Source organism: Mastigoproctus giganteus, chromosome 10 (genome assembly GCF_048544385.1).
Source record: "Mastigoproctus giganteus isolate SK-2022 chromosome 10, ASM4854438v1, whole genome shotgun sequence".
Lineage (NCBI taxonomy): Eukaryota > Metazoa > Arthropoda > Arachnida > Uropygi > Thelyphonidae > Mastigoproctus > Mastigoproctus giganteus.
The window spans coordinates 194,360,894-194,386,684 of NC_143584.1; the positions used below are offsets into that span (position 1 = coordinate 194,360,894).

Consider the following 25,791-nt stretch of genomic DNA (forward strand, 5'->3'; position numbering starts at 1 on the left):
AAAGGAAAATCTGCCTACTAAATGCAACATAAGACAATCACCAAACTGAGAAACCATTAACCATTGATTATATGCAACGTGCAAAATTAAGTAAGTGGCTGTCAGAAGAAACAATCAAAACTGCAGAATAAAGAAGAAAAGCTAAAGCTGCTGGAGATATAGACGACACAATGCAGAATTCCAAAGGGCAGCCAGAAAAGACAGGGAAAAATACTGGAGGGAACGTTGTAAAGAAATGGAAGATAACAAAAAAGGGCACACGAGAGATCTCTTCGCACAAATAAAGAAGATCCGGATACCCTTCAGTGCTTGTAAAGGTTAAATAAAAGACACAGATGGAAATGAACTGAACGACCAACAAGGAATTAAGAAAAGATGGCAGGAATACACGGAAGAACTGTATGCAAATAGTAACAAACATCAATAGATCGAAGCAAAAGGGCAGGATGAGCTAGAACTGGATATTTTAGAGAAAGAGGTAGTGTGGGTGCTGCAACAACTACCAAGAAGAAAAGCCCCCGAAATTGATGGAATACCAACAGAAATGTTAACACTTTTGCCAATTACAGCTTTGTGCCAGGAGAGGCCTGAAAAGCAATATGTGGCCAAACAACTGAAAGCGATCAGTGTTTATTCCAATCCCGAAGAAGGGAGATGCTCGAAATTACTCAAACACTACCGTACAATAGCCTTGATATCACACGCAAGCAAAATTCTATTGAAAATCATTCAAGCACAGATGTATAGAATCGTAAAATGTGGAAGCTGGTTTCCACAAAGGAAGAGGCACTTGTGATCACACCGTAAACATCCGAAATATGTATACATGTGCTTCATTGACTATACCAAAGCATGGGATTGTGTTAAACACAAAAAAAAAAAAAAACTGAAATTCTTTGATAGAATCGGGGGTACTGGCACACTTAGTTCAGCTAATAAGATCATTGTATACCAATCAAGAAGCAACTGCCAGAACAATATTTGGAGATAGACTAGTTCGAAATCAGAAAAGGTGTGCAACAGGTCTGTATCTTATCCCCATTTCTATTTAATTTGTATGCTGAATCAGTTATAAGAAAATTGTATTTGGATGAGTCAGAAATTGGAGTGAAAATTGGTGGCAGAAACATCAATAATTTAAGATATGGAGATGATAAAACTCTGCTTGCAGAAAATGAGGAAGATCTAATGCAGTGGTCTCAAACTGGCAGCCCCCGAAGCAATTTTACACGGCCCGCGAATACATTTCAATTATGTATTTGTTGTAAATACGGTGCTTATAGTTTTACAGACATGGACTGAGCTTATGTGCGTGACTGCTAATGAAGGAAAAAGAGATAGAATGAATAGGTTGGGGCTTTGTCTTTGTCACTGTATGCCAGGCCACGTGACTGGGGTAAGGTGGGAGAACTTCCCACGTCGGTACAATCGGTAAATTTAGTTTGCCAGCCAACAGTTGGTGGCGCTTCAGTATTCTGGTGTTTCCGATTTTTTCTACTGAGTTGGTGCTTCTGATATATATTTTTCTTGAGTCAGTCACTAGTTGGTTAGCTGGATGCACAGCTGTGCAGTTCATATTGCTATATAGATGGAGACAAGCTAATGTACAGCTTATAAAACCTGTTTATTTGTGCTTGTTATTAGATCTACAATGTAGATCAAATGATAGGTATTGATATAATGTAGATTCTACATTATATCAATACCTATCGTTTAGAATTGTGCATAACTTTTAAGTGTTGCTTTCATACGAAAATTCATCTTGTTAAATTACAGTTGTAAATAAAATTATAATAGTGATTTTAATTAAGAGATTAAACTGCAAGCCATGTCTTTAACACAGGGTAAAAGAAAAGTGGACGAAGGACATGTTTTTCAAGATAAATGGGAAATTATGTACTTTTGTGGTGTTGGGCACAATAAAATTGTATGTTTTATTTGTAATAAGGGAATATCAGTTCCAAAAGAATACAATTTACGTCGCCATTACGAAACGAATCATAAAGAAAAATTTGAAATGTTGGAAAGCAAACTGAGGGAAGAAAAGTTAGTTTCTGAAATCTGCCTTACAACAACAATTTTTTACTGAAGCAAATAAATCCAGTGAAGCAACAGTTCACGCAAGTTTTGCTCTCGCACACATCATTGCAAAACAATCAAAACCATTTACTGATGGCAAATTCCTTAAAGATTGTTTGAATAAGTCTACTGAACTTCTTTGTCCTGACAAACAACAATTATTTAAAAATATTAGTTTGTCAGCCAACACTGTAGCAGAACGTATTAACGAAATCACTAGTGATTTACGATGTCAGTTAAAAGAAAAAAAGTATAGATTTTGCAGCATTCTGAATAGCAGTTGATGAGAATACTCACATCACAGATACAGCACAACTTGCCGTTTTCATACAAGGTGTTACTGATGAATTTGAAGTAATTGAGGAATTATTGGAAATAATTCCTATGAAAGGACAAACTGGTGCACAGGATTTTTTCTGAAATAAAAACTGTAATAGATAAATTTAAATTAAGTTGGGATAAAATGGTTGGATTTGCAAGTAATGGTGCAGCTGCTATGGTAAAAAAATGGAGTATTGGTAAAATTAGGAAATATAGTGAAAGAAGAAAAATTTCAGAATAATTTTTGCACTATACATTGCATTATTCATCAAGAAGCACTTTGTGCCAAAAGTTTGCAGATGGATAATGTTATGGAAACAGTAACTAAAACAGTAAAAACTTTATCCATGGAAGAGCTCTGAATCATTGAGAATTTGTTGCATTGCTTGAAGAAACTGAACGTGAGTACGGAGAAATGATTTATTATAATGAGGTGAGGCGGTTAAGTCGAGGAGCTGTATTAAAACGGTTTTTTGATTTAATAAAAGAAATCAATTTTCATGACAAAAAAATAAAACCATCAACGAGTTACATAATGATACAGGGATAACAGATTTAGTATTTCTTGTTGACTTAACTGGCCATTTAAATATCCTCAATAAAGAGCTGCAAGGAAAGAATAAACTTATCACTGACATGTATGCTTGTATTAAAGCTCTTAAAGTTAAATTGCAATTATGGGAAACACAACTGGAATCAAAATTTCATACATCTTAAATCCTATTATAAATATTATAATAGGACTTAAATCCTATTAAAAAAAATTCGTACATTTTATTATAAACTTACACACAACACACCACACACACATCACGTGTAACACCAGGTTATAAAGGGGTGGTATCCATACATTAGGGGTAGGTATGGTGCAATATATATATACAAAGGGTACTAGGAAAGTTTTGCAATACAGCTTTGTTTATTTAATTTTTTCAAAGTAATTTCCTCTACATTCAATACACCTCTCCATCCTCCGAAACCAATCTTTAAACCAGTTCTGCCACGTTTCACTAGGGAGTAAAGCACATTCGTTGTCCCAAGCCTGTAGAAGGTCCTCATCACTGGAAAACCGCCTCCCTTTTAGCTTCATTTTCACATGCGGGAACAGTGCAAAGTCACAGGGAGCAAGGTCTGGTCTGTAGGGAGGGTGCTCGAGAAGTTTCAGTCCTGTCGTGGTCAAATATTCGGTGCAGGCTTTGGCGCGGTGAGCTGCAGCATTATGTTGATGGAGGTACCAGGTGTCCATTCTTGACTTTGGCCGCAGGTTCTTCATAGATCCAATGACTTTAGGCAGGCATTGTTCAGTATACCACTTAGCTGTGACTGTCTTCTGCGTGTCCAAAACGACACGTTCCACAATTCCACTCGATTTGAAAAATACAGCTATCATTTTCTTCTTTACAGATCGGGATTTTCTGACAATTACGGGTGTGTCGTCATCATCAAAGACCCAAACTTTGTTTTGAGCCTTGGTCGGCAGATCGTAATAGTACAGCCAAGTCTCGTCACCTGTCACGATGTTGTTCACATACCGAGATTGTCCCTTATCAAACTTTTTTAACATCTCCCGGCACCAAGTCACACGTCGTGTCATCTGCTCTTCAGTCAGTTGATGCGGCACCCAGAGAGAACAAAGTTTCTTCACGTGCAAATGATCTTGCAGAATCGAACGAATTGCTGGTGCATTTAGGCCCAAAGTATCCTCTATCTGTTGGTAGGTCACTCGCCTGTTTTCGTCAAGCATTTTCCTCACAGCAGTAACATTTTCCTCCGTAACTGACGTTCGTGGCCTTCCCGGCCTCTCAGAATCCTCCAGAGTGAAATTTCCCCTTTGGAATTCTCTATACCACCTGAATATCGTTGTACGATGTGGACAATCATCATCTAGTGCAAGAGTCATTTCTTCTAAGCACTGGTCTATGGTTAAACCACGCACGAAATTATACCACAAAACTGTCCTTATCTCATTTCGTGACCACGATGCCATCGCAAGCACTTTACACTCTCACTACTAATGAATAACTGAGCCCATTGACTTGGTGCGGCGGCTACTATGCACGTATGAACATGTCTCAACATGCAGCAACAAGCAGCTTCCTGTGATTCATTGTTGCATCATATTGCAAAACTTTCCTAGTACCCTTTGTATATATATATATATATATATATATATATACACACTCATTTTGTTAAAAAAAAAATTCGGCCCATCAGCTGCTTTCAGATCATGCATTCGGCCCGCATGAAATTTGAGTTTGAGACCACTGATCTTAGCATTAGCATTAGCATTAGCAGAGGCATATGATGCAAGAAAGCAAGCTTATTCAGCATCAGCCAAAAAAAACAAAAAAAAAAAAAAAAACCCACTCCCATTTCACCCCTCCGTTCGTTCGAAATACCTGTCCAGTTGAGCTTTAAATTTGTTTAGGCTATCAACTTCAACAGCCAGTGATGGAAGTCGGTTCCACCAACCAACCACCCGCTGGCCAAAGGCAAATTTCCGCACATCTATCCGACATCCGTCCTTCCTCAATTTGAATTTATGCCCTCTGAGGTGATTATTCTGAGAAAGATGAAGAATCCCATTGGCATTGAGCATGCTCAAACCATTCAAAGCCTTATACACCTCTATCAGATCACCTCGCCGGTGCCTAGTCTCCAGACTCTGTAATTTGCAAAACTTAAGCCTTTCTTCGTAAGAGCAACCCTTTGTTCCATTTACTAATCTTGTTGCCCTTCTCTGTACCCATTCCAGCAGCTCTACATCCTTCTTGAAATGAGGCCTCCAGACCTGTATACAGTACTCAAGATGTGGCCTTACCATTGCCTTATACAAGGGAATAATCACCTCCTTATCCCTGCTAGAAAAATTCCTGTATATCATTGACAAGACACCATGAGCTACTCTTGCAGCTCGTCTGCACTGCTCAGAGAACTTCATATCTGCCTGCACAATTACCCCCAGGTCCTTTTCATTCTCCACCACTGTCAGTGTAGTACCGCAGAGTTGATACGTTGCTCTGGGGTTACTGTTTCCCATATGCAGCACTTTACATTTGTCGATGTTAAACCTCATTTGCCACCTCTCAGCCCATCTGTTCAACCTGTCCAGATCCTGTTGCAGCAGCACAGCGTCAGTATTGTCCTTAACGACCCTGCCAACCTTTGTATCATCTGCAAACTTGGACATTAAACTTGATATCCCATCATCAATATCATTCATAAACACCGAAAACAACAACGGACCCAACACTGAACCTTGAGGAACTCCACTAATAACATTAGTCCACGTTGAGCAGTGTCCATTGATTACCACTCTGTCTTCTGCCACTCAACCATCCCCTTATCCATAGCAGCAATTTGCCTCCAATGCCACACTGCTCCAATTTGTGCAGCAGTCTTCCATGTGCAACAGTATCAAAAGCCTTTCTAAGATCCAAATATATAATATCAAAGTTATTCCCTGCATCCAGTTCTTTTGTGACTACATCATAGTATCCAATCAAATTGATCAGGCAAGACCTGCCCTTAACAAAACCATGCTGCGTCTGAGCTATAACTGAATTCTTGTCTAGATGATCCTGCAGTGCTTCTTTAACCAGTGCCTCCATTAATTTACCTGGAACAGAAGTTAAACTAACAGGTCTATAATTACTTGTGTCAGCCTTTGAACCTCCTTTGTGAATTGGGGTCACATTTGCACATCTCCAGTCCATAGGTACCTCCCCTGAGTCCAAGGAAGCTCTCATAATTATGGCTAAGGGTTTGCTTACTTCCTTTGCTGCCTCCTTTAATATAACTGGATAGATCCCATCCACCCCAGGTGCCTTTTTTATGTTTATCCCCAACAATCTCTCCTCCACTTTCCTCTCAGTTATTACAAAATCATCCAGCTCACTGCCAATGTTTACTTTACCTACATCATTCTCCTTCCTGAATAACTCCTCATGCGTGAATGTAGATGCAAAATACTCGTTTAGATTGTTAGCCACCATCTAACACAATTGATCTCAATGATTAAAGATCAGAGAAAAAAAGTGGGACTGCAGCTCAACATCAAGAAAACAAATGACAACAGCTGAGACAGAAGTTAAAATTAACAATGAAGAGGTCAAATCTATCCGGGATTTCATCTTTCTTGGATTTAAGATCGACTGGGGCAGAGAATCTAGCCCTGAAATTAAAAGATGAATTTCACTTGGACACAATGCAATGACGAGCAAGGAAAAGATCTGGAAAGACAAAGACGTCGGCCTTACAACGAAGATCAGAACAGTTAATGCTATAGTGTTTCCATAACTTATGTCTGAAAGCTGGACAATGAAAAAAGCTACTTTGCATACCATGGACAGCAAAAGTTATGAACAGAGGTTTTGGATCGCATCAAGCCAGAAACACCACTGGAAGCCACGATCACCAAGCTACGATTGACGAATTATTTCAGTCACGTAATGCGATCCAATTCACTGGAAAAATTGATAATGTTAGGAAAGGTCAGTGGAACAAGAAGAGGTCGGTAAAGAACATGTTGTTGAGTACCCATGTTGTTTTTTTTTACTCACCATCAAGAGCGACACTAGCACGAGCACAAATGACTTGAAAGAACCTGCTGAAGACAAGACAGCACGGAGGCAGCTTGCCCATAAAGTCTCTGAAAGTCAGCTGCGACATAAAAACAAACAAACAATATGCAACAGGCAGAAGAAAAGACAAAAAAAACTGCCCCAGCCCCGACCTCACTAAGCCAGAAGTTGTTAAAAGAGTAGCTCAGATTAATGTATTATTCAAGGTTCTTCTTCCTATTCTATTTGCTGTTCTTTACTGAAATTACAGGACTCCACATTAAGAAAGACAATCAAGCTCCCAGTATGCCCCAGTACCAATAGATACTGAAACTCTCATTTTGTCTTTGCTTTCTATTTTTAATATACCACAATCTATTATAGAGTACTTGTGGCAGAGCAAAGTGCTAGTTCTAACTTATTTCAACTAATTTAACATTCACTTACAACACCCTCATACCCTTTCACCTAACTTTGTGTGTATAAAATATGGCTGGCTATTGATAGTATACACTCCTAAGGTCTGATACTCTGCCAGTATGCCACTAAATTATTACAAGCATAATATACTCCTAAACCTTGAATGGGTTGAGCACGCTGAATTCTGATGGGATCCTTCCCCTTGTTCAGATTACGAACCTAAGGGGGCATAAATTCAAATTAAGACAGACAGCACGGAGTGTAGAATAGATGTGCGGAAATTTGCCTTTAGCCAGCGGGTGGTTAATTGCTGGAACAAACTTCCATCTGTCGTTGTGGAAGTTGATAGGTTAAATAAATTTGAGGAACTGGACAGGCATTTGGAGGGAATGGTGTGTTTTTTTTTTGGCTGATGCTGCATAAGCTCATACACTTGCTTTCTTGCATCACATGCCACTACTACTACTACCACCTGGCTGGCCATGTTTTTACAAAGTTCTGTATTTATCACAGTGTACTGAGGCAGAATAAACTGATGTTCAGGTGCCACCCTACATAAGATATTCGTGTCTACATGGCCATGTAACCAATCTTTCAGTCTTTTAGCTAAAACTGGTAAATATAGTTAAGTATACTGAACTGTGCTATCCCTTGATAACATATTTAATAAACAGTAGATGCTGTTTATTTTGATCGCTTCAGGACTCTGCTTAATTGATAACAATAACCAAATGATAATAATAACTGATAAACAAGAATGCAGCTGTCCAGTGTTGTTTAATGACAGAGCTGAAATATCCACATAAGATGAAGTGGATAGAAAAATGTTAAAAAAAAAAAAAAAGAAATATAAAATGCTTTAATTTAACCATCCATTATATCTTCAAAAAAAGAACTGCCATAATGTTTCCAGAATTTATACAAACTATTAAAATAAAGAAAAAGAGGGTTAATGCTCTAATGTAAAACATTCAGATTGGTGGGAAAACAGATACATTACTTTCTTTTGTAGAGTAAAAACATCAACAGCAATAATTAGACACACAACTTCTCAAAGTTAAAGAACAAATCGGGATGTTAAGTAAGCACTTCCACTGCACATAAAAAAAGCTATAACAAAAACCAAACTGCTGATTACAGTAAACATTTATACGTATTTGTATGCTTCTGATCAGGACTTCGTAAAATTATAAAATTTTCTGTGATCGCAATAAGTGACATGCACAGTAATAGAAATGCCAACTTGGTCCAGATGACTTGCCAAGTATTATAGAAGCCAGGAGATGTTTACATCAGTGCAAAATTGATATATACATCTATTTCAAACAGTAATAAATCCACTAAGGGCCAGTGCATTTCTTCAGATTAACATTGTGCAAATGATAATATTATCTGTGATCACAATAATGTGGTGTGCCCTGTATTCTATTAATAACTGGCTTTTTATGTGTATACAATTTTTCATATGCAGGGCTCAGAGCACTGTTTTGGCAAATGGTACACATACCTGGCTACTTACTTACTCACATGGAATAGGACCAGGGTATGTCTGCCAAGGGCAAAAGTTGATGACTTAGGACATATATCTTTTAAGGGCATAAATCAACACTATAAATCTTAATGAAATTAAGAGTACAGGTCAACATTGAAAAAAAGGTTGCAATTTGAAAGTGTCTGCAAATTTGCCCAGACACGATAGGAGGGAGTAAGTGATGAGTCTTGTCAATCAATTCAGCCCTGGAGAGATTGTGCAAGGCTCATGGGGTAGAATTTTTCTCAGCGTGGTCTGTGCTTGTTAACAGGAGAGATTGTTTTTACAGGGCTGGGATATACTTAAATAGAAAAGGTGTAAGAATATTTGCTGATGCTATTGAGGCAGTGTTAATGTCTTAGTTCATGCCAATTAAGAAATATTGTTCAAGGTTTAGGACTAAATGGATGTCAGATGAACTAATGAGACTGGTGGCAGAGAAGAAAAATGTATGGGATGCATATAAATTATTAAGTGACAGAGATACCTATGGTAGATATAAGCTAGTCTCTAATCAAGTCAAAGGGTGATTACTAGAAATCTCTGGCAAAGGATGCAAAAAAAAACCAGCAAACACTTCTCTACTCATATAAACTCTAGAAGGAGGGGGATGAATTAGATTGGTCCACTTGATATTAATGAGGAATTCTGTAATTCCTCATCAATATCAAGAGAATTCTACATTCACCCATGAGGAATTCTGTACAGAAGTAGATGCCAGAAGCATATCAAACTCTAACATGAAGATAAATGATTTTGTAATAACTGAGAGCAAAGTGGAGGAGAAATTGAAGTTAAACATAAGAAAGACACCTGGGGTGGATGGAATCTATCCAGTTATATTAAGGGAGGCAGCAAAGGAAGTAAGCAAATCATTAGCCATAATTATGAGAGCACTTGGACTTGGGGAGGTCCCCAAGGATTGGAGATGTGCAAATGCATACCCAATTCACAAAGGGGGATCAAATGATAATATGAGTAATTACAGACCTGTTAGTTTAACTTCTGTTTCGGGGAAAATAATGGAGTCACTGATTAAAGAAGCATTGTAAGATCATCTTGACAAGACTGCAATTATAATTCAGGCATAGCATGGGTTTGTTAACAGGAAGTCTTGTCTGACCAATTTGACTGGATACTATGTGGTCACAAAGGAACTGGATGCAAAAAATTATTTTTATATCATGTACATTAAGCACCAGTTATTAGAATCAGCCGCATTACAGAATCAAATTTCAAAGAACCGATTCAAATCAATAAAATGCACTATACTCATCGTTTTCTAGAATCACATTTTTGGTTATAAGAATCAAGTTTGAACACCTCTGACATTTTTCACAAGCACATTTCTGGAGGTCACAACCATAAAAACAATTTGCAGTTACCAGTTTATTGGACTTTTCTGTTAATGCAATTCTGTTAGCGCAATAAACAGGTAGTAAACTATCTTATTGCATTTGTGATAACACCAATAGATGGAATTCTGTGTTTTCACATTATTATGGTGAAATGTTTCCCCTTTGCTGAAATCTGCTCTTCATTTCTATATCTAAACTTCGTCTCAACTTGCATGTGTCGTGTTAGTTCCAATTTGTGTATGCCGTGTGCTTTGTTCTTGATTGATGTTTATCTTTTTTTTGTGGGTTTTTGTTTTTTTTTTTTTTTTGGGGTAATAAAAATTAAAGTCAGTGAACAAAGAGGAATTGGAGTGCAAAAGATAAGTTACAAATTATAGAAACGTACAATAAATTAAATTTAGGCAATACATCTCAAAGGGAAGCAGCAGTAAAATTAGTAGTGACTTGGTCATCTTTATCAAAAATTATTAAAATCACTTCACACATTAAACAACCAACTTGCCCAACACTAACATTTGGTCTCATATGCAATGAAATATAAACTCCCTATTTCCTGTACATGATGAAATTGACAATAATGAATATCAATCACTTAAAATTTAATTAACATTTACATAAGGTTTCTGTAACTAAAATTATGCCAAATTCGTATATAGTAATAATTAGTACTTCTTGCTATTTTTATTTTTCAATATCCAGGACTGGTCCTTAGGTGGGTGCAATGCACCACATGTCAGCCTCAAATCCCAAGCAGGAGGGGACCCTATCAAGGGGAGTTCTTGCTGACATTTTCCCCAAAATTAATGTTCACACCTGACAGCACCCCTCCCAAACTCAACCCTGACAATATTTATAGGCAGCAATGATTGACACATCAGGGCTAGTGGACTTGGGGGTATCAGCTTATAACAGGAAGAATATCACTGAATTGCACTTTGTTCTGAAAATTGACATCAAAGTTCTACAAATGTCTCAAATCCAATAAAATAAATTGCTGATAATTTGCAGTTTATAAAAATTTTGACAGATGATATTCTAGTTTTTTGAAGCATAATTAAGTTTTCAAAAAAAAATTGTTTATTTATTCTCTTGCCATTATTTACCCATAATTATGTAGTAAATTTAAAATTATGACAGCTATGAATCCAGTCATTTTCAGAGTGACAAGTTGTAAAAAAAAAAAAAAAAAAATTTACTTTAGTGATTGAAAATTTGCCCATAGTTATAAGCAAAAAATCTATTAGTAGAAGGTAATAATAGCAGATTATGCAAGCTTATATAGCATCAACCAAAAAAAAAAAAATAACACAGTTCATCCATCCATACCCTCTAAGAATTTGTCTAGTTCTGTGAATTCATTCACCCCATCTACTTCCACAACAACAGATGGATGCCTGTTCCAACAATCAACCACATGCTGGCTGAAGGAACACTTCCACACATCTATCCTGTAACCATCCTTCAACTTCAATTTATAGCCCCTCAAGTGTGTAGTCTCAGCAAGTTCTTGCACCTTCACGATGGTGGGACTGCTAGTAATCCTGGTTATAACCTCCATGCACAAGTACACGGTGGGTGACCACCCAGGTGTGAACCAATGTAAGCAAGGGTAGAGGTGTGGCGCCCACACCACATGGAGGAACACCAACCCTCTATGTTACCAGGCAGTACTAGGTGATAGATGACTCTCATCAACCGGTGAAATACCACCACTTTGCTTATTGGAGGCTTGAAGTGGTGGACCCCATGTTTAGTCTCTAGAGCTAAGTTCTGGTCAACCCTTCCCTATCTCTTCCATCATGCAGTATGATTGATGAGCTTTGAGGTTATGATGAACGTCGTGGCGAGATCCAATATTCCTTACATTCCGTGGGTACAGGTCTAAAACGGTGTTCACAGGCCGGCCTGCTAGTTAGTACACCGGGCCGAACCTACTGGTAACTCTAGGAGGCTTCCAGATCAGTTAGTGTATAATCTTGCTACCTCTACTCTGCCAGATAGTGACTGGAGGGAGTCCGAGCAGTGTGTATGCAGGGAGCATTGTTGAGGCCACGTTATGTCAAAGATCTGGGTATATTCTTACCACGTGTATGCCATATCCAAAAATTTCATTACTTCATACAGCATGTCCGACCCACTTTTTCTTACTATTGAATACACCATGAATTTTCAAACTAACAGAGCAAGCTTATCTGTGAAAAGATCTAAACCTCCCAAGCACTTCCTCATACATTTCACAAATATACGTGGTCTCGATTCTAATCTCAAAGATGTCCATTTCTACTTGCACTCTGCCAAACCCCATGTACTTTTTCTGACAGAATCTCAGTTATCAGTTGATTCAACTACTGCTCATCTCAGATGCCCAAATTATTCGCTGTATGATTCCTTTCGCCTCAAAGGTGGTACTTGTGCATATGTCCGTTCTGATATTCCCTGTCAGAGACTTGGCAATTTGGAATCTCCTCTAGATTAAAATCTCTACCTCGTTGTGTCAAATTCATCTGTTGTCTCTACCGTTCTCCCAACTCCACTAATCACTTGGAGCTGTTTGACTTCCTCTCTTTGCAACTTTACTTTCTCCAGTCCAACTTTCCTAACAGTGAGGTAATTTTCCTTGGTGATTTTAAATGTTCACAACACCAGCTAGCTTCCGTTTTCTAGTCACACCGACCCAGCAGGTCGAGATGCTGAGGCTTTTGCAATTACTAATGACCTAGCACAGATTGTTCATTTACCTACAAGAATACTGGACAATCCTAATCATACAGCCAATATGCTTGATCTTTTTCTCACAAACAACCCTTCTAAGTACACAGTCAAAGTGAGAGGTCCTTTAGGCACTTTAGATCACAATTTGGTGATTGTCTCTTCTCCAATGGAACCTTTATTCATGGCTATTCCCATCTCATGTTGTTTGGCATTACAAGAATGCAAATTGTGATGACCTGCGATACTTCTTTTCTTCTTTTCCTTGGTCGGATTACTGTTTCAAAACTTCTGATGTCAAAGTTTGCTCAGATCGTGTGAGTGAAATTATTCTTGCAGGAATGGAATCCTTTATCCCACACGCCACTTTAAAATCTCGTCCTTTATCTAAACCTTGGTTTTCCAATAAATGTGCTAAGGCTGTTCAAGAGAAGAATGTTTCATTTTCTGCCTACAACCAAAGCTCGCAACAATTGTAAAGCAGTTATTAATCAGTCCAAACTAGAGTTTGAACAGGCTAAGAGTAGAAAACTTGCTTCTTGCCCTAATGGTAGCCGAGCATTCTGGTCTCTTGCCAAAGCTATTGGCCGCAACTTTTGCCCATCTCTGCTCCCACCTCTGTCCAAACCAGATGGTTCTGTTGTCACTTCAGCCAAGGATAAAGCTGACCTGCAAGCATCCCATTTTTCTTCCAGCTCATGTATTAATGATCTTGGTAAAAGACCTCCCACCATTCCCAACACGCTCCATTCAATGCCTCCTGTGGTCTTCAGTCAAAAGGATATCAGAAGGATTTTGATGAATCTTGATGCTAAGAAAGCTTCAGGTCCTGATGGTATTTCTCCACTTGTTCTCGAAACCTGTGCTCCTGAACTTACTCCTATTCTTTGCCGCCTTTTTTCACTTTCTTATTCCAAAGGTGTTTTTCCTTCTGTTTGGAAATTTGCTCATATCCAGCCAGTTCCTAAAAAGGGTGACAAATCCCTCCCATCCAATTACTTCTACTCTTATCTAAAGTAATCGAGAAATCAATTGACCGCCAACTCTTAAACTACCTAGAAACCTTCCATCTGATCAACGATCACCAGTATGGATTCCGTCAGTGTCGATCCACTGGTGATATTCTGGCTTATGTTACCCATTTATGGACTAATTCAATGGAAAGGTTCGGTGAAACACAAGTAGTTGCTCTTGACATCTCAAAGGCTTTTGATCGTGTTTGGCATAAAGGTCTTCTAAACAAGCTTCCATCTGATGGTTTGCCAACTGTTTTTAGTAATTGGTTATCCAGTTTTCTCTCTGATCGCTCACTCAGGGTGATGGTAGATGGCTCTCTGTCTTCTAACTTCTTCACTAATGCCGGTGTCCCCCAAGGTTCAATTCTTTCCCCCACTCTTTTCCTCTTGTATATTAATGACCATCTTCCATTGACTGGAAATCCTATCCATAGTTTTGCCGATGAGAGCACATTGCATTCCACTTTCCATTTTGAGAAACCTTGTCCTGCTCAATCAGCTTCAACTTCTCGAAAATCTGTTACCATTTCTTTAAATGCCGATCTTCAGGTAATTCTCCAGTGGGGTAAAGACAACTTAGTTGATTTCAATCCTTCTAAAACTCAGTCTTGTCTTATATCTCGCAAAAAGGATTCTTCTGCTTCTATGCTTATCTTTAGTGACACTCCGATTTCTAAGCAAAATGATATATCTCTTTTGGGGATTACCCTGACTTCTAATCTCTCTTGGCACAAGCACATTACAAATATTGCTTTCTGTGCATTTAAAAAACTTGGTTTTCTCCTTCGCTCTCGGCATTACTTTTCTTCCAAACAGCTGCTCACTCTGTATAAATCGCAAATCCGCCCTGCCATGGAATATTGTTCCCACATCTGGGGTGGTGTCCCCAAAACCTCTCTCAGGCTTCTTGATTCCATTCAGAAGAGGGCAGTTAGGTTAATTAATGATTCATCCCTAACAGAGTCTCTCCACTCGCTTTCTCATAGACGTACTGTTTCTGCTGCATGCCTCTTCTACAGATACTTCCATGGGCACCGTTCTTCTGAATTGGTTTCTTTTAATTCCTGCTCTCTCTTTCAAAACAGTCCGAACAAGTGCCGCCACCAGCCAACATCCATTTACTGTCCAACTTCAAACCCACAGAACCAACTTTTCATCTTCCTCGTTTATTCATTCAACTGCCGTTTTCTGGAACAACCTTCCTTCATACGTATTTCCTGAAAATTACAATCTACAGAAGTTCAAGTCCAATGTCAACAAATATCTTCTTTCGTCTTCTCAACCTCCAACCCAAGCACGGTACTAAGTACTATAGGTTCTAATACCTCTTGTGTTTGGGTTTCACATAAAAAAAAAAAGTGGAAGAATGCTATTAACATTCAACTAACTCAATCCATTCAAGGCTCTAAATACCTCAATCAGATCTCCCTGCAGATGCCTAGTCTCAAGACACTGCAATTTGCAGAACTGAAGTCTTTCTGAGTAACATCACCCTTTTGTTCCCTTCACCAGTCTAGCTGCCATTCTCTGCACCCATTCCAGTGAATCTACATCCTTCCTAAAGTGAGGCCTCCACATTCCACTCAAGATGCGGCCTAACCATTGAAAATAGGGGAACCCTGGAGCTTACCAAAAAATAATAAAATACTTTGACTTATACAAAAGAATCACCTTATCCCTGCTAGCAAAGCTTCGATAATATCACTGGCAAAATCCCATGGGCTGTCCTGGCAGCATGTCTGCACTACTCAGAGAATTTTATATCTGACTGCACAATTACCTGCACATTGAAAGGAGCGAAGGTGGAGTTGGGTTTCTGGTCCATAAAGATTTTAAAAACAACATTTTGGAATTCAAAAGTACATCACCAAGGGTGTCAAGACTAATACTCAAGATTTCTAAGAGGTACAAGCTAAAGGTTATAATGATTTACGCTCCAACATCAAGCCATGATGATGAAGAGGTTGGAGAAATGTACACCGAAATCGAGTCTTCTAGATGAGCAGAAAACCCACTACACTATTATTATGGGGGACTTTAATGCTAAGGTTGGAAAAAGACAAAACAGCACAGAAAGGGGAACTATAGGAAATTTTGGAATTGGTGAAAGAAATGAAAGACTTGTGGAATTTGCAGAATCTCAAGGACTGTCAGTAATGAACACTTTTTTCAAGAATAGGGTGAACAGAAAGTGGACATGGAAGAGTCCAAATGGATTAACAACTAATGAAATCTACTTCATCCTCACTAACAGAAGATATATTGTGAATGATGTTACCGTCCTGAATAAGGTAAATGTTGGAAGTGATCACAGAATGGTAAGATGTACACTTGATATAGATGTAGGAAAGGAAAGGAAAAAACTGACTCGAGTAAATAATACAAAGGTCTTTGAGATAACAGAGAAGGAGAAAAAGCAGTATGTACTGGAAGTTAAGAACAAGTTTGAGCTTCTGCAGACTGCTCAGGACCAAGATATCGACAAGGAATATTACAACTTTCAGAAAGTGATAAAGCCCAAGAAACCAATAGGGAAAAAGAAATCCAAAGAAGAAAAAATTAGTCGAGAAACACTTGTCATGATGAACTGAAGACGACAAATGAGGAGCAAAAAAAACACTGACAGGGAGAAAATTGAGTATACTGAGTTATGCAAAGCCATAGAAAGAGACTCAGAAAGGACATAAGAAGATTTAACACAAGAAAAGTAGAACAAGCATTAAGGGAAAACAAAGGATTTAAATCAGCAGCCATGAGCAGTAATACAGAAAGACAAATGATACTGAAACTGAAGAATAGCGATGGTGTACTTATAAACAGCAGAGAAGGCATAATTCAAATAGCAGAAGACTACTATAGAGAATTATACAAGAATGATGCCAGCAGTGGGGAAGATGGATTGCAAAGTAGCAACACATACAACATACCCAATATTCTTCCTGATGAGGTAGAACATGCATAGAAGAAAATGAAGAATCAGAAAGCCCCGGGGGAGGATGAAGTTACTGTAGAGTTGTTAAAATTGGGAGGAAGAGACATAACACAAAAACTGGCAAGGCTCTTCACAAAGTGCATTACAAAAGGTGTGACGCCTAAGCAGTGGAATAATGCAAACATAGTTTTGCTGCATAAGAAAGGAGATAAATAAGAAATTGGGAATTATAGACCAATTAGCTTGTTATCCCATATCTACAAGTTGTTCACAAGGGTCATTACTAACAGATTAGAAAGAATACGTGATGAGAATCGACCGAAAGAGCAAGCTAGCTTTAGGACTGGATTCTCAACTATGGATCACCTTCACGTAATATCACAGCTAATGGAGAAAGCAAATGAATATAAAACACCATTATGCCTGGCATTTGTGGATTATGAAAAGGCATTTGACTCAATACAGCATAAGGCAATGTTTCGGGCACTGGAAAGATAAGGCAGATACCCCATATATTATGATTTTGAAGAAAATATATGAGAGTGCTACCTCCTTTATTAGACTAGACAAAGACAGTAGGAAATTTAAAATCGAGAAAGGAGTTCGACAAGGAGACACAATATCTCCGAAGCTGTTTACTGCTGCCCTTGAGGAAGCTTTCAGAAGACTAGACTGGCCGCAGAAAGGAGTCGATGTGAACGGAGAGTACCTAAACCATTTACGATTTGCAGATGACATTGTGGTCATAAGCCACGATCCCAAAGAATTAGAGGAAAATCTTAATCAGTTATGCACAGTTAGTAAGGATTTTGGACTAAAGATGAATATGGCTAAAACAAAAGTAATGATGAACAAGCATGCCACAGAAAGGGAAATAATGATTGAAGGAGCAGTAATTGAAAAGGTGTAGTCATATACTTATCTGGGACAAGTTATTAGCTGTAATAATGATAAATGGCTGGAAGTCAAGAGAAGAATAAATTTTGGATGGACAGCATTCAGGAAATATAGTCACATACTGAAGAGCAATATCCCAGTTTGTCTGAAACATAAAATAATGAACCAATGTATACTCCCCACCATGACTTATGGAAGTGAAACTTGGGCACTCACCAAAAGAATGGAAGAGAAGCTGAGAACTACACAGCGAAGAATGGAACAAATTATATTGGGAATCAGACTGTTAGATAAGAAGAGAAACACATGGATCAGGCAGCAAACTCAAGTAAAGGACTTTCTTATCAAAACTAAAGAACTAAAATGGTCTTGGGCAGGACACATAGCTCGAAGACATGACAGATGGACTAAGAAAATAACAGAATGGTACCTAAGAGGAGCTAGAAGAAAACCTTAAAGACAAAGGCAGAGATGGATAGATGAAATTCATGAGTTTGTGGGTAGTAAATGGATGGCCAGTGCTCAAAACAGAAGGAACTGGAAAGTTGCTGGAGAGGCCTTCATCCTGCAGTGGATTGAAAATGGCTGATGATGATGATACACAATTACCCCAGGTCTTTTTTATTCTCCACTAGTCCAAAATTTTAGTGTAGCACCACACAGTTGCTAAGTTACTCTGGGGTTACTGCTACCTATATGCAGTTCCTTGCATTTGTCAATGTTAGAAACTTCCAACTGCCATTACTCAACCCAATTTTCCTAGTTCTCATTGCAATAACTCACCCTGATGATTGTCATTAACCACACTGCCAACCTTAGGCATTAAGCCTGATATACCTTCATCAATATCTTTGAGAAATATTAAAAAACAACGATGGACCCAGCTCCGAACCTTGGGGAACTCCAGTAATAACATTAGTCCACAAATAGCAGTGCCCATTGATAACCACTGTCTTCTTCGACTTAACCATACTTTCATCCATAGCAGTAACTTGTCCTTAATGCCACATTGCTCCAATTTGTACAACAGTCGTATGTGTAACAGTATCAAAAGCTTTCCTGAAATCGAAGCATATGATATCAAAATTATTTTTTGAATCCAGTTCTTTGGTCACTGTATCATAGTAACCTATCAGGTTCGTTAGTCAAGACTATAGCCATTGTAGTGGCAATGATTATATAGAAATAGCCCATATATTAATCCAATTCCATCATTGGATACTTCTGTTACAAATTTGTGGCTTTTTCCTGACTTGTCAAGAAATTGCTACAGATTAAAAAAAAAAAAAAAAAAATTATATTCCTGTCATAAATTAAAGTGGATAAATGTGTGCAAGTCTTATATCCAAGATATAGTCGTGATCCCTTCCTATTTCCTCATAATAATCTATCTCTATTGGAAGTAGATTACAAGGATGTAGAAAAGGTACTCATACACAGTGGTTGGAAAAATTCCTGTTGCATATTTTTGGCATTTTAAGGTATAATTTAACCATATTATACTTCAAACTTTGTATAATTTAACCATAGTGTGGTCTGTGATTTCATGTTTCCAACTTAAAAAAAAAAAAAAACCTTGATAGACTTCACTGCATATTATTTAAAAAAATAAAAACATTCGTATTAAGAATTAAACATAGCTTAATTATGTTTTATAATATTGCACAGCCCAGTAAATAATAAACTATTATTAGGTTCATAACCCAAAATGTATGAAGTGTAGATGACAGTAAATTATAAAGTTAAATTAGTGTAAACCATCTTTTTTAGTCATAACACGTAGCAATGTGTATATCAAATTAATGCAGCTTCATTATAGGCATGCTGTCGTACTTCCAAATTTCACATTGATAATGATCCAAAAATATAACTACCAAATTACGTTCAAGAGAAAATTTAAATGTGATGTGAAGGGCATGCCTACAAAACCTCAAAGCACCAAAATAAACCAATTTCATGTGCACTTCTCAGTATCACCCAAAATAAAACCTGTTAACTTGTACTTGTTTAAAAGGCTCAATCTCTCAGAGATTGATTATTACAAGAAGGTAGAAAAAAACATGCTGAAATATGGTTCAAGGGTGAAAAAAAAACTGCTTAATCCTGTTCAACATGGGACATTAAAGGGCTTTTACAAGTATTACTGCAACCAGTCAGCAGTACGTGTTCGATCCTTGTTTATAATATTTTTATAAACTTGACGATGGAAAATTATGTTCTGAACTGTGCCATCACTGCTACAATAGCAGAATAGAAACATACATATTTTGTAAAGACACCAATAAAGATAAAATTCGTGTGAACCATGTTTAAATTCTCGTGTTCCTTACCTTTTTTGTAATGACTCCCACGTATTTTGTGAATAAATGTTTTTTTATTATTATTTCATAATTATTAGACATGTCCATTTCCAACTTCACATGTCACCCATATCAATTATTGGACGACTTATCTCCAATCACTTGTTTCACAACAATATATAAATTTTAAAAAGGACGCATTTAAAATATAAACGGTTTTAATATATGGAATTGGACTATACAAATACAGAATGTCATTTCTTGATTATACTCATCATATATTACTTTTGGGAAACTCATAATAAATGTAAAACATACTTGGGACCCGTTTGACGTTAGAAGTAAAATATAACTCAGGAATAAGCCTACGAAAATTTTAACTAAGGCACTAAGGATATAATTAATGCAACCGTCCGTATATCTATTCCATCACTTATTTCGATAATCTAATGGATTGACAGTTCCATCATCAACGCTCACCGAAACCCATAAATGTGTGTAAATAAAATCAAAAAGTTGCAAACAAACGCATCACGTGAAACATATCACAATTGTTATGGTTAGCATAGCCCGGCTCCTTTAACATTTCGACTCACCTGTGCTGTCCGAGGATGACAGAGCGGCGTCGGAGAGCTTCTGCCGCTTGCTCGGCGGTCCATCCACAAGCTGGTCAGCCATGTTTGTTAAGCCTAAAGTAAAGGCATATAAATTACACAAACGATGAAAACTGTCAGGACTTTAATCCCAACAATAACAAGTCTTGCTTATTAGAATCAACCAACCATCATACTTGTGACCGATGTGCAACGAAGTTCGATGTACGTTTACATAGTAAAGGCACAGACGGCTTTTCATCGTGATTACGTCCTGCCTCTGCCTATAGCATCTCGCTGGTACAAGGTAGCAGCAATACACCAATAGTAGGCTGCTGACCCTCCATCAAACTCGATGCTTTGGTTCTACGCTTACCGTAGCTCTCGATAACATTGCTACGGAGAGAAAAATCTATCGGGGCTTGTTACCTGCTAATAAATACTCCAATATTCGATATCACCCATTTCATATTGATAATAATCGTTCCTGTGCCCAAGATAATCTCAGCTGGCTTCGAAACTTTTAACATACAAAAATCCCCAAAAGGCTCAAATTTTCGCCTCTGTGCTAAACCAAAATGGCGGCTATGGCTGAAAAGTTTTTCTGCGCTTGTCACAGAAAACAACGAAATATACCGACTTGTCAGCTTACTTCAGATGCTGATACACTATTCGTTGCTCGAAAGCACGTGACACTTAACGTATAATACAGTTGGTTGGTTCGTTTCTACCTCTTCGTAATTGGTCTTCCGAAATGATCCGAATAATATCCGAACGAACGATTTGACGTACGGGTAATTGGACTGATCCCAAACCTAGTCACTGCCGTGGAGAAAGAGAGAAAAAGAGGGACGAGGTTTTGTATTCTTGCGACCTGTCCTAGTGGTCAGTGTACGGTGCTCTTAGGGAACTTTTATCAGTCTGCAGGGGCAAACCGGACGATGATGAGTACAAGAAAATGAAACGAACACTACAGTCAAATTTGTACCGGAATGCAAAATTTGTGAACTTCACATTAAACGGCGATGTCAAGGAAGTATGTAACCGTATACTGTAATGCGTACATAATTTATAGCTAATTTTTTAAAAAAAGATCAATTAATTTGAAGTATCTTCATCTCCCTTTGCTTACGCAGGAGAAGCCAACACGCAACTGACATAGTGTGCGAAAAAACTAGAGCCTGCATGGAGTAAATATACTACTAAAAACAATGAGTAACAGGTTTCCTTGAACCATAGCGTACCTACACTTGTAGTAGTTTTACGCTACTACACTTAATAGTATGATTTTATAATTTAAAATCAGGTGTGAATATGGTGGTATTAACGGCAAAACATTTAACGTTTCAAGGGCATTTACATTAGAAAACTAGAACGAAATTCTGCTACGGCTCGCTCTCAAAAAAAAAAAAAAAAAAGTAAATAAAAGCATGCGCGGAGATGCAAGAATATAGGAAAGTGACATTTAATCGCGGGTCCATGACATCAATGAAGAAAATATGATTTAGCCAACTTCCTATTAATCTTATTTACTACTATATGAAAAGTCGGAAAATTTAGTCTTTATCGATGCTAATAACTGTTTAAAAATTAGCCTACACTTTACATACTCATGAACGAGCAGCTTTAAAAATATTTTAGGTAGCGCTGTGGATCACATCGTGATACCTATGATCAAGCCAGTAAAAGTAGACTTAAAAGCAGAAACTAGATTAATTATGAAATGATATCGACTTAGATAAAAACGAATTTATAGAAAGAGCGAGAATAAGATAATGTTGAAACCTGCCGTGTTTAGTATCCATTTGATGGAACTTTTGATAGAACTTTGCAAATGCAAAGAACGTTTAGATGTACACAGGCGACTGAAATAAAATAAATCACGACGGGGGATTAAATTACAACTAAAAATACGTATGGAAACCAGACAATACTAAAATCAAGGAGGAAATAAGCCTATCAATAGTTATTATAAATAGCAAAGAAAGTTGCCAAAATATTTCCCATCAACAAGAACCCTTTTCAGAATTGTTTTGAGGAGGGGGCTAACATGCTAAATCTAATCAGATATCTATAAATATTTAAAAGATGGATTTTAAAAAAGTTATAGTAGTGGCTCGTGTTTATAAACCTTATCTTAAATGGAACAATGAAAAATTTAGTTTATACCACTAAATACATGCATTCCATTCATTAGATTAAAAAGAAGCACTTCCATACAGAAGACACCTTTAAACCACTGACACTTCAAGTCAGAACTGGCTGCAAGAATTGGACAGTCTTATACAAGTTTGGTTTGGGCATCCACGTTCCCATCATAAGATGGGATTTTTCCCATTAAAAAAAAAAAAAAAAAAATATATATATATATATATATAAATAAATTTTGATAATTTTATTTTTCATTTTATTAAAATCTTAAAATAATTTAAATTTAATAAACTAGGAACATTTAATTATTACATATTAGTTAAATTTTCTGATTCAATGATAAACTTTTTGGGGCTTAAAAACCAATCATGAAACAGGTGGATTTTGATTAACTTCATCTTTGAAAAGGCTTCCTTCAGCACTGCCCAATGATATTGACAAAAAAAAATTTTCACCACTACATTTGCCATCAAATTGTTTGAGGGCATGCATCACAACCTTTAGTGAGAAAACTGCCTTGGAAATGGTTTCACAAATATTTTAATTCTTCGTGTTAATTATTGACAGATGACATTACAATTTCTAAATCCATATTGGAATTGATTGTTATGCTTTATTACCAACTGGTAACCCTTCAATGACTGAATTTCATTATCTAAAAATGTTGAAAAGGTGAATCAAATTTTTCATTCTCTATTATTCCAACTTCATCTTGGTGTTCATCATTCTCTTTCAGGGCATATCCTTATTTTCTCAAATTCAGGTTCTATTTACAATTTAATTGCAAACTTTTTTCATCTTCTAGAACAGAGTTTTTCAGATATGGACCACTTTTATATTTTGCAATTCTAATATATAACTTGAATGGTTAGATGACTTAGAAATGTTGAATTACTGTTTCTAAATACCCTCTCAAATCAGATCCACAATGTCTTGTGTAAAATATCACATTTTACAAATTATATCAAATGTCTTTAATGTCAAGATAACTAGGCAGGGATGTAGTGGGTGGAGGGGTCTTGCACAAGCTCCTTGTTAAATTTTTGGGGATTATCCAAGCCCCTTATTATAAAATTTAAGATTTGATGAAATATTTCTCAAGTGAATCTCCTATTAACAAATTAGCAGCATGCCCCTGCAATTAGGTATTCGTTTCAGTATTGATGTACACTTAATTGCGTGATATCCAAAAAGCATTGATACAAAGCCTATCATTAACTGTGTTTGCTGTACAGCTGGTAAGGGCATTCAGCATGTGATTGGAGTGATGTTTTCTCAATTTGACAAAGTTGGTATTATTGAATGTCATCTCATAATTGGATAATAGTTTTACACATAGCTTCTGTTGTATAATCAGTCATGTATCAAGAAAGGGAGGGACCCCAAGTGAATTAGCTGAACCAGGTCCATTAATCATGCGGGATTTACTGAATGGTGTAATTAGTGCCAAAGGCAAGGGAAAGAGCTTTTGATTTCGTAAAGTTGACTCTGACAGATTTAAACTATGCAGTGCAACTACCTGATGTTTCTGATAGCAAGTTCTAAATAGGGAGCATTCAGGGATGTTATTGTACAAACTACTAGGCTTTTTTTTACCAAAAAAAGAAATACAGTTCAAGGCATAGACCTAAATGGATGTCAAATGAACTGATGAGATAGTGAAGAAAAATACGTGGGATGCATTTAAATTATCACGCGATACATACAGTAGATATTTAATTAAAAAATAAGAGCTGCGAAAGCTCAATACGTTCTACATTATATATCAGTTAATATTTGTTTTCAAAGTGTTAAAGTATGGATTCATTATTTATTTGGTTTCAAAGTATTTAAATTGTTTTTAAAATACAGATGTATTGTATTCTCTCACTCAAAGATTAGGGTTGGTGATTCTATCTATTTTGGGGTCCACGGGCCTCTGATTCTGTGGTGCATTGTATCATTAATTTTGTCTGCAAGGGTGTGGAATACATGTAAACTATTTGTATAGTTATTTAACAACGGAGAGAATCAGCACTGGAGTGTGTTCTACAAGAAATTAGAGTTAATTCTTCCATTTCTTAACTAATTGATACAGTAGATATAAACTAGTCTGCAATCGGGTCATGAAGGAGGTTAGGCAAGCTAAGACAAGCTACAAAAAGTGGCAAACAAAGCAAAGAAAACTGCAAAGAATACTTGTGTGAACAGTATGAGGAACAGGTTGAATCATATTGGTTCACTTGATATCAGTAGCTTTACGGATGATGATCCTGCTCAAGTTGCTGACAAACTGAATAGGTACTTTGTATTTATATTCACACATGAGGTAATCTTTACCGAAGTGAATGCCAGATATTTATCAAACTAACAAGGAGCTAAGTTATTTTGTGATATCTGAAAGGAAAGTGGAAAACAAATTGTTAAAGCTAAACATAAATAAGGTAGATAGGATCTATCCAATTATATTAAGGGAGGCAGCAAACCTTTAGCCATAATTATGGAACATCCTTGGATTCAGGAGAGGGCCCTATGGACTGGAAATGTGCAAATTTATCCCTAATTCACAAAGAGGGATCAAAAGGTGACATGAGTAATTACAGACCTATTAACTTCTGTTTCAGAGAAAACAGAAGAGGAGTCACTAGTTAAAAAAGTAATGCAAAATCAGACCATCTAGACAGGAATGCAATCATACTACAGTTACAGCATGGATTTGTTAAGGGACAACCTTGTCTCTGACCAATCTGATTAAATACTATGATGCAGTAACAAAAGAACAGGATGCAAAAATTAATTTTGACATCATATACTTAGATTTCAGAAAAGAATTTGATACTGTTGCACATAAAATACTGCTGTACAAGTTGAAGCAGTGTGGCATTAAAGGCAAGTTGTTGCTATGGATAAAGGGATTGTTGAGTGGGAGAAGACAGTGATAAT

The 25,791-nt window shown here is 37.1% G+C and overlaps 1 protein-coding gene across 1 annotated transcript in view; it reads right to left on the minus strand.

Moving 5' to 3' along the window:
* The window catches only part of LOC150079691 (histone lysine acetyltransferase CREBBP-like), a 487,331-nt gene extending 466,058 nt beyond the window's left edge, over window positions 1-21,273 (minus strand). The window contains exon 1 of the mRNA XM_090384101.1: window positions 20,722-21,273. Coding sequence (XP_090240227.1) covers window positions 20,722-20,803 — 82 coding nt within the window. The 5' untranslated portion in view covers window positions 20,804-21,273. The remainder of the gene's footprint in view (window positions 1-20,721) is intronic.
* Between the last annotated feature and the right edge of the window lie 4,518 nt (window positions 21,274-25,791).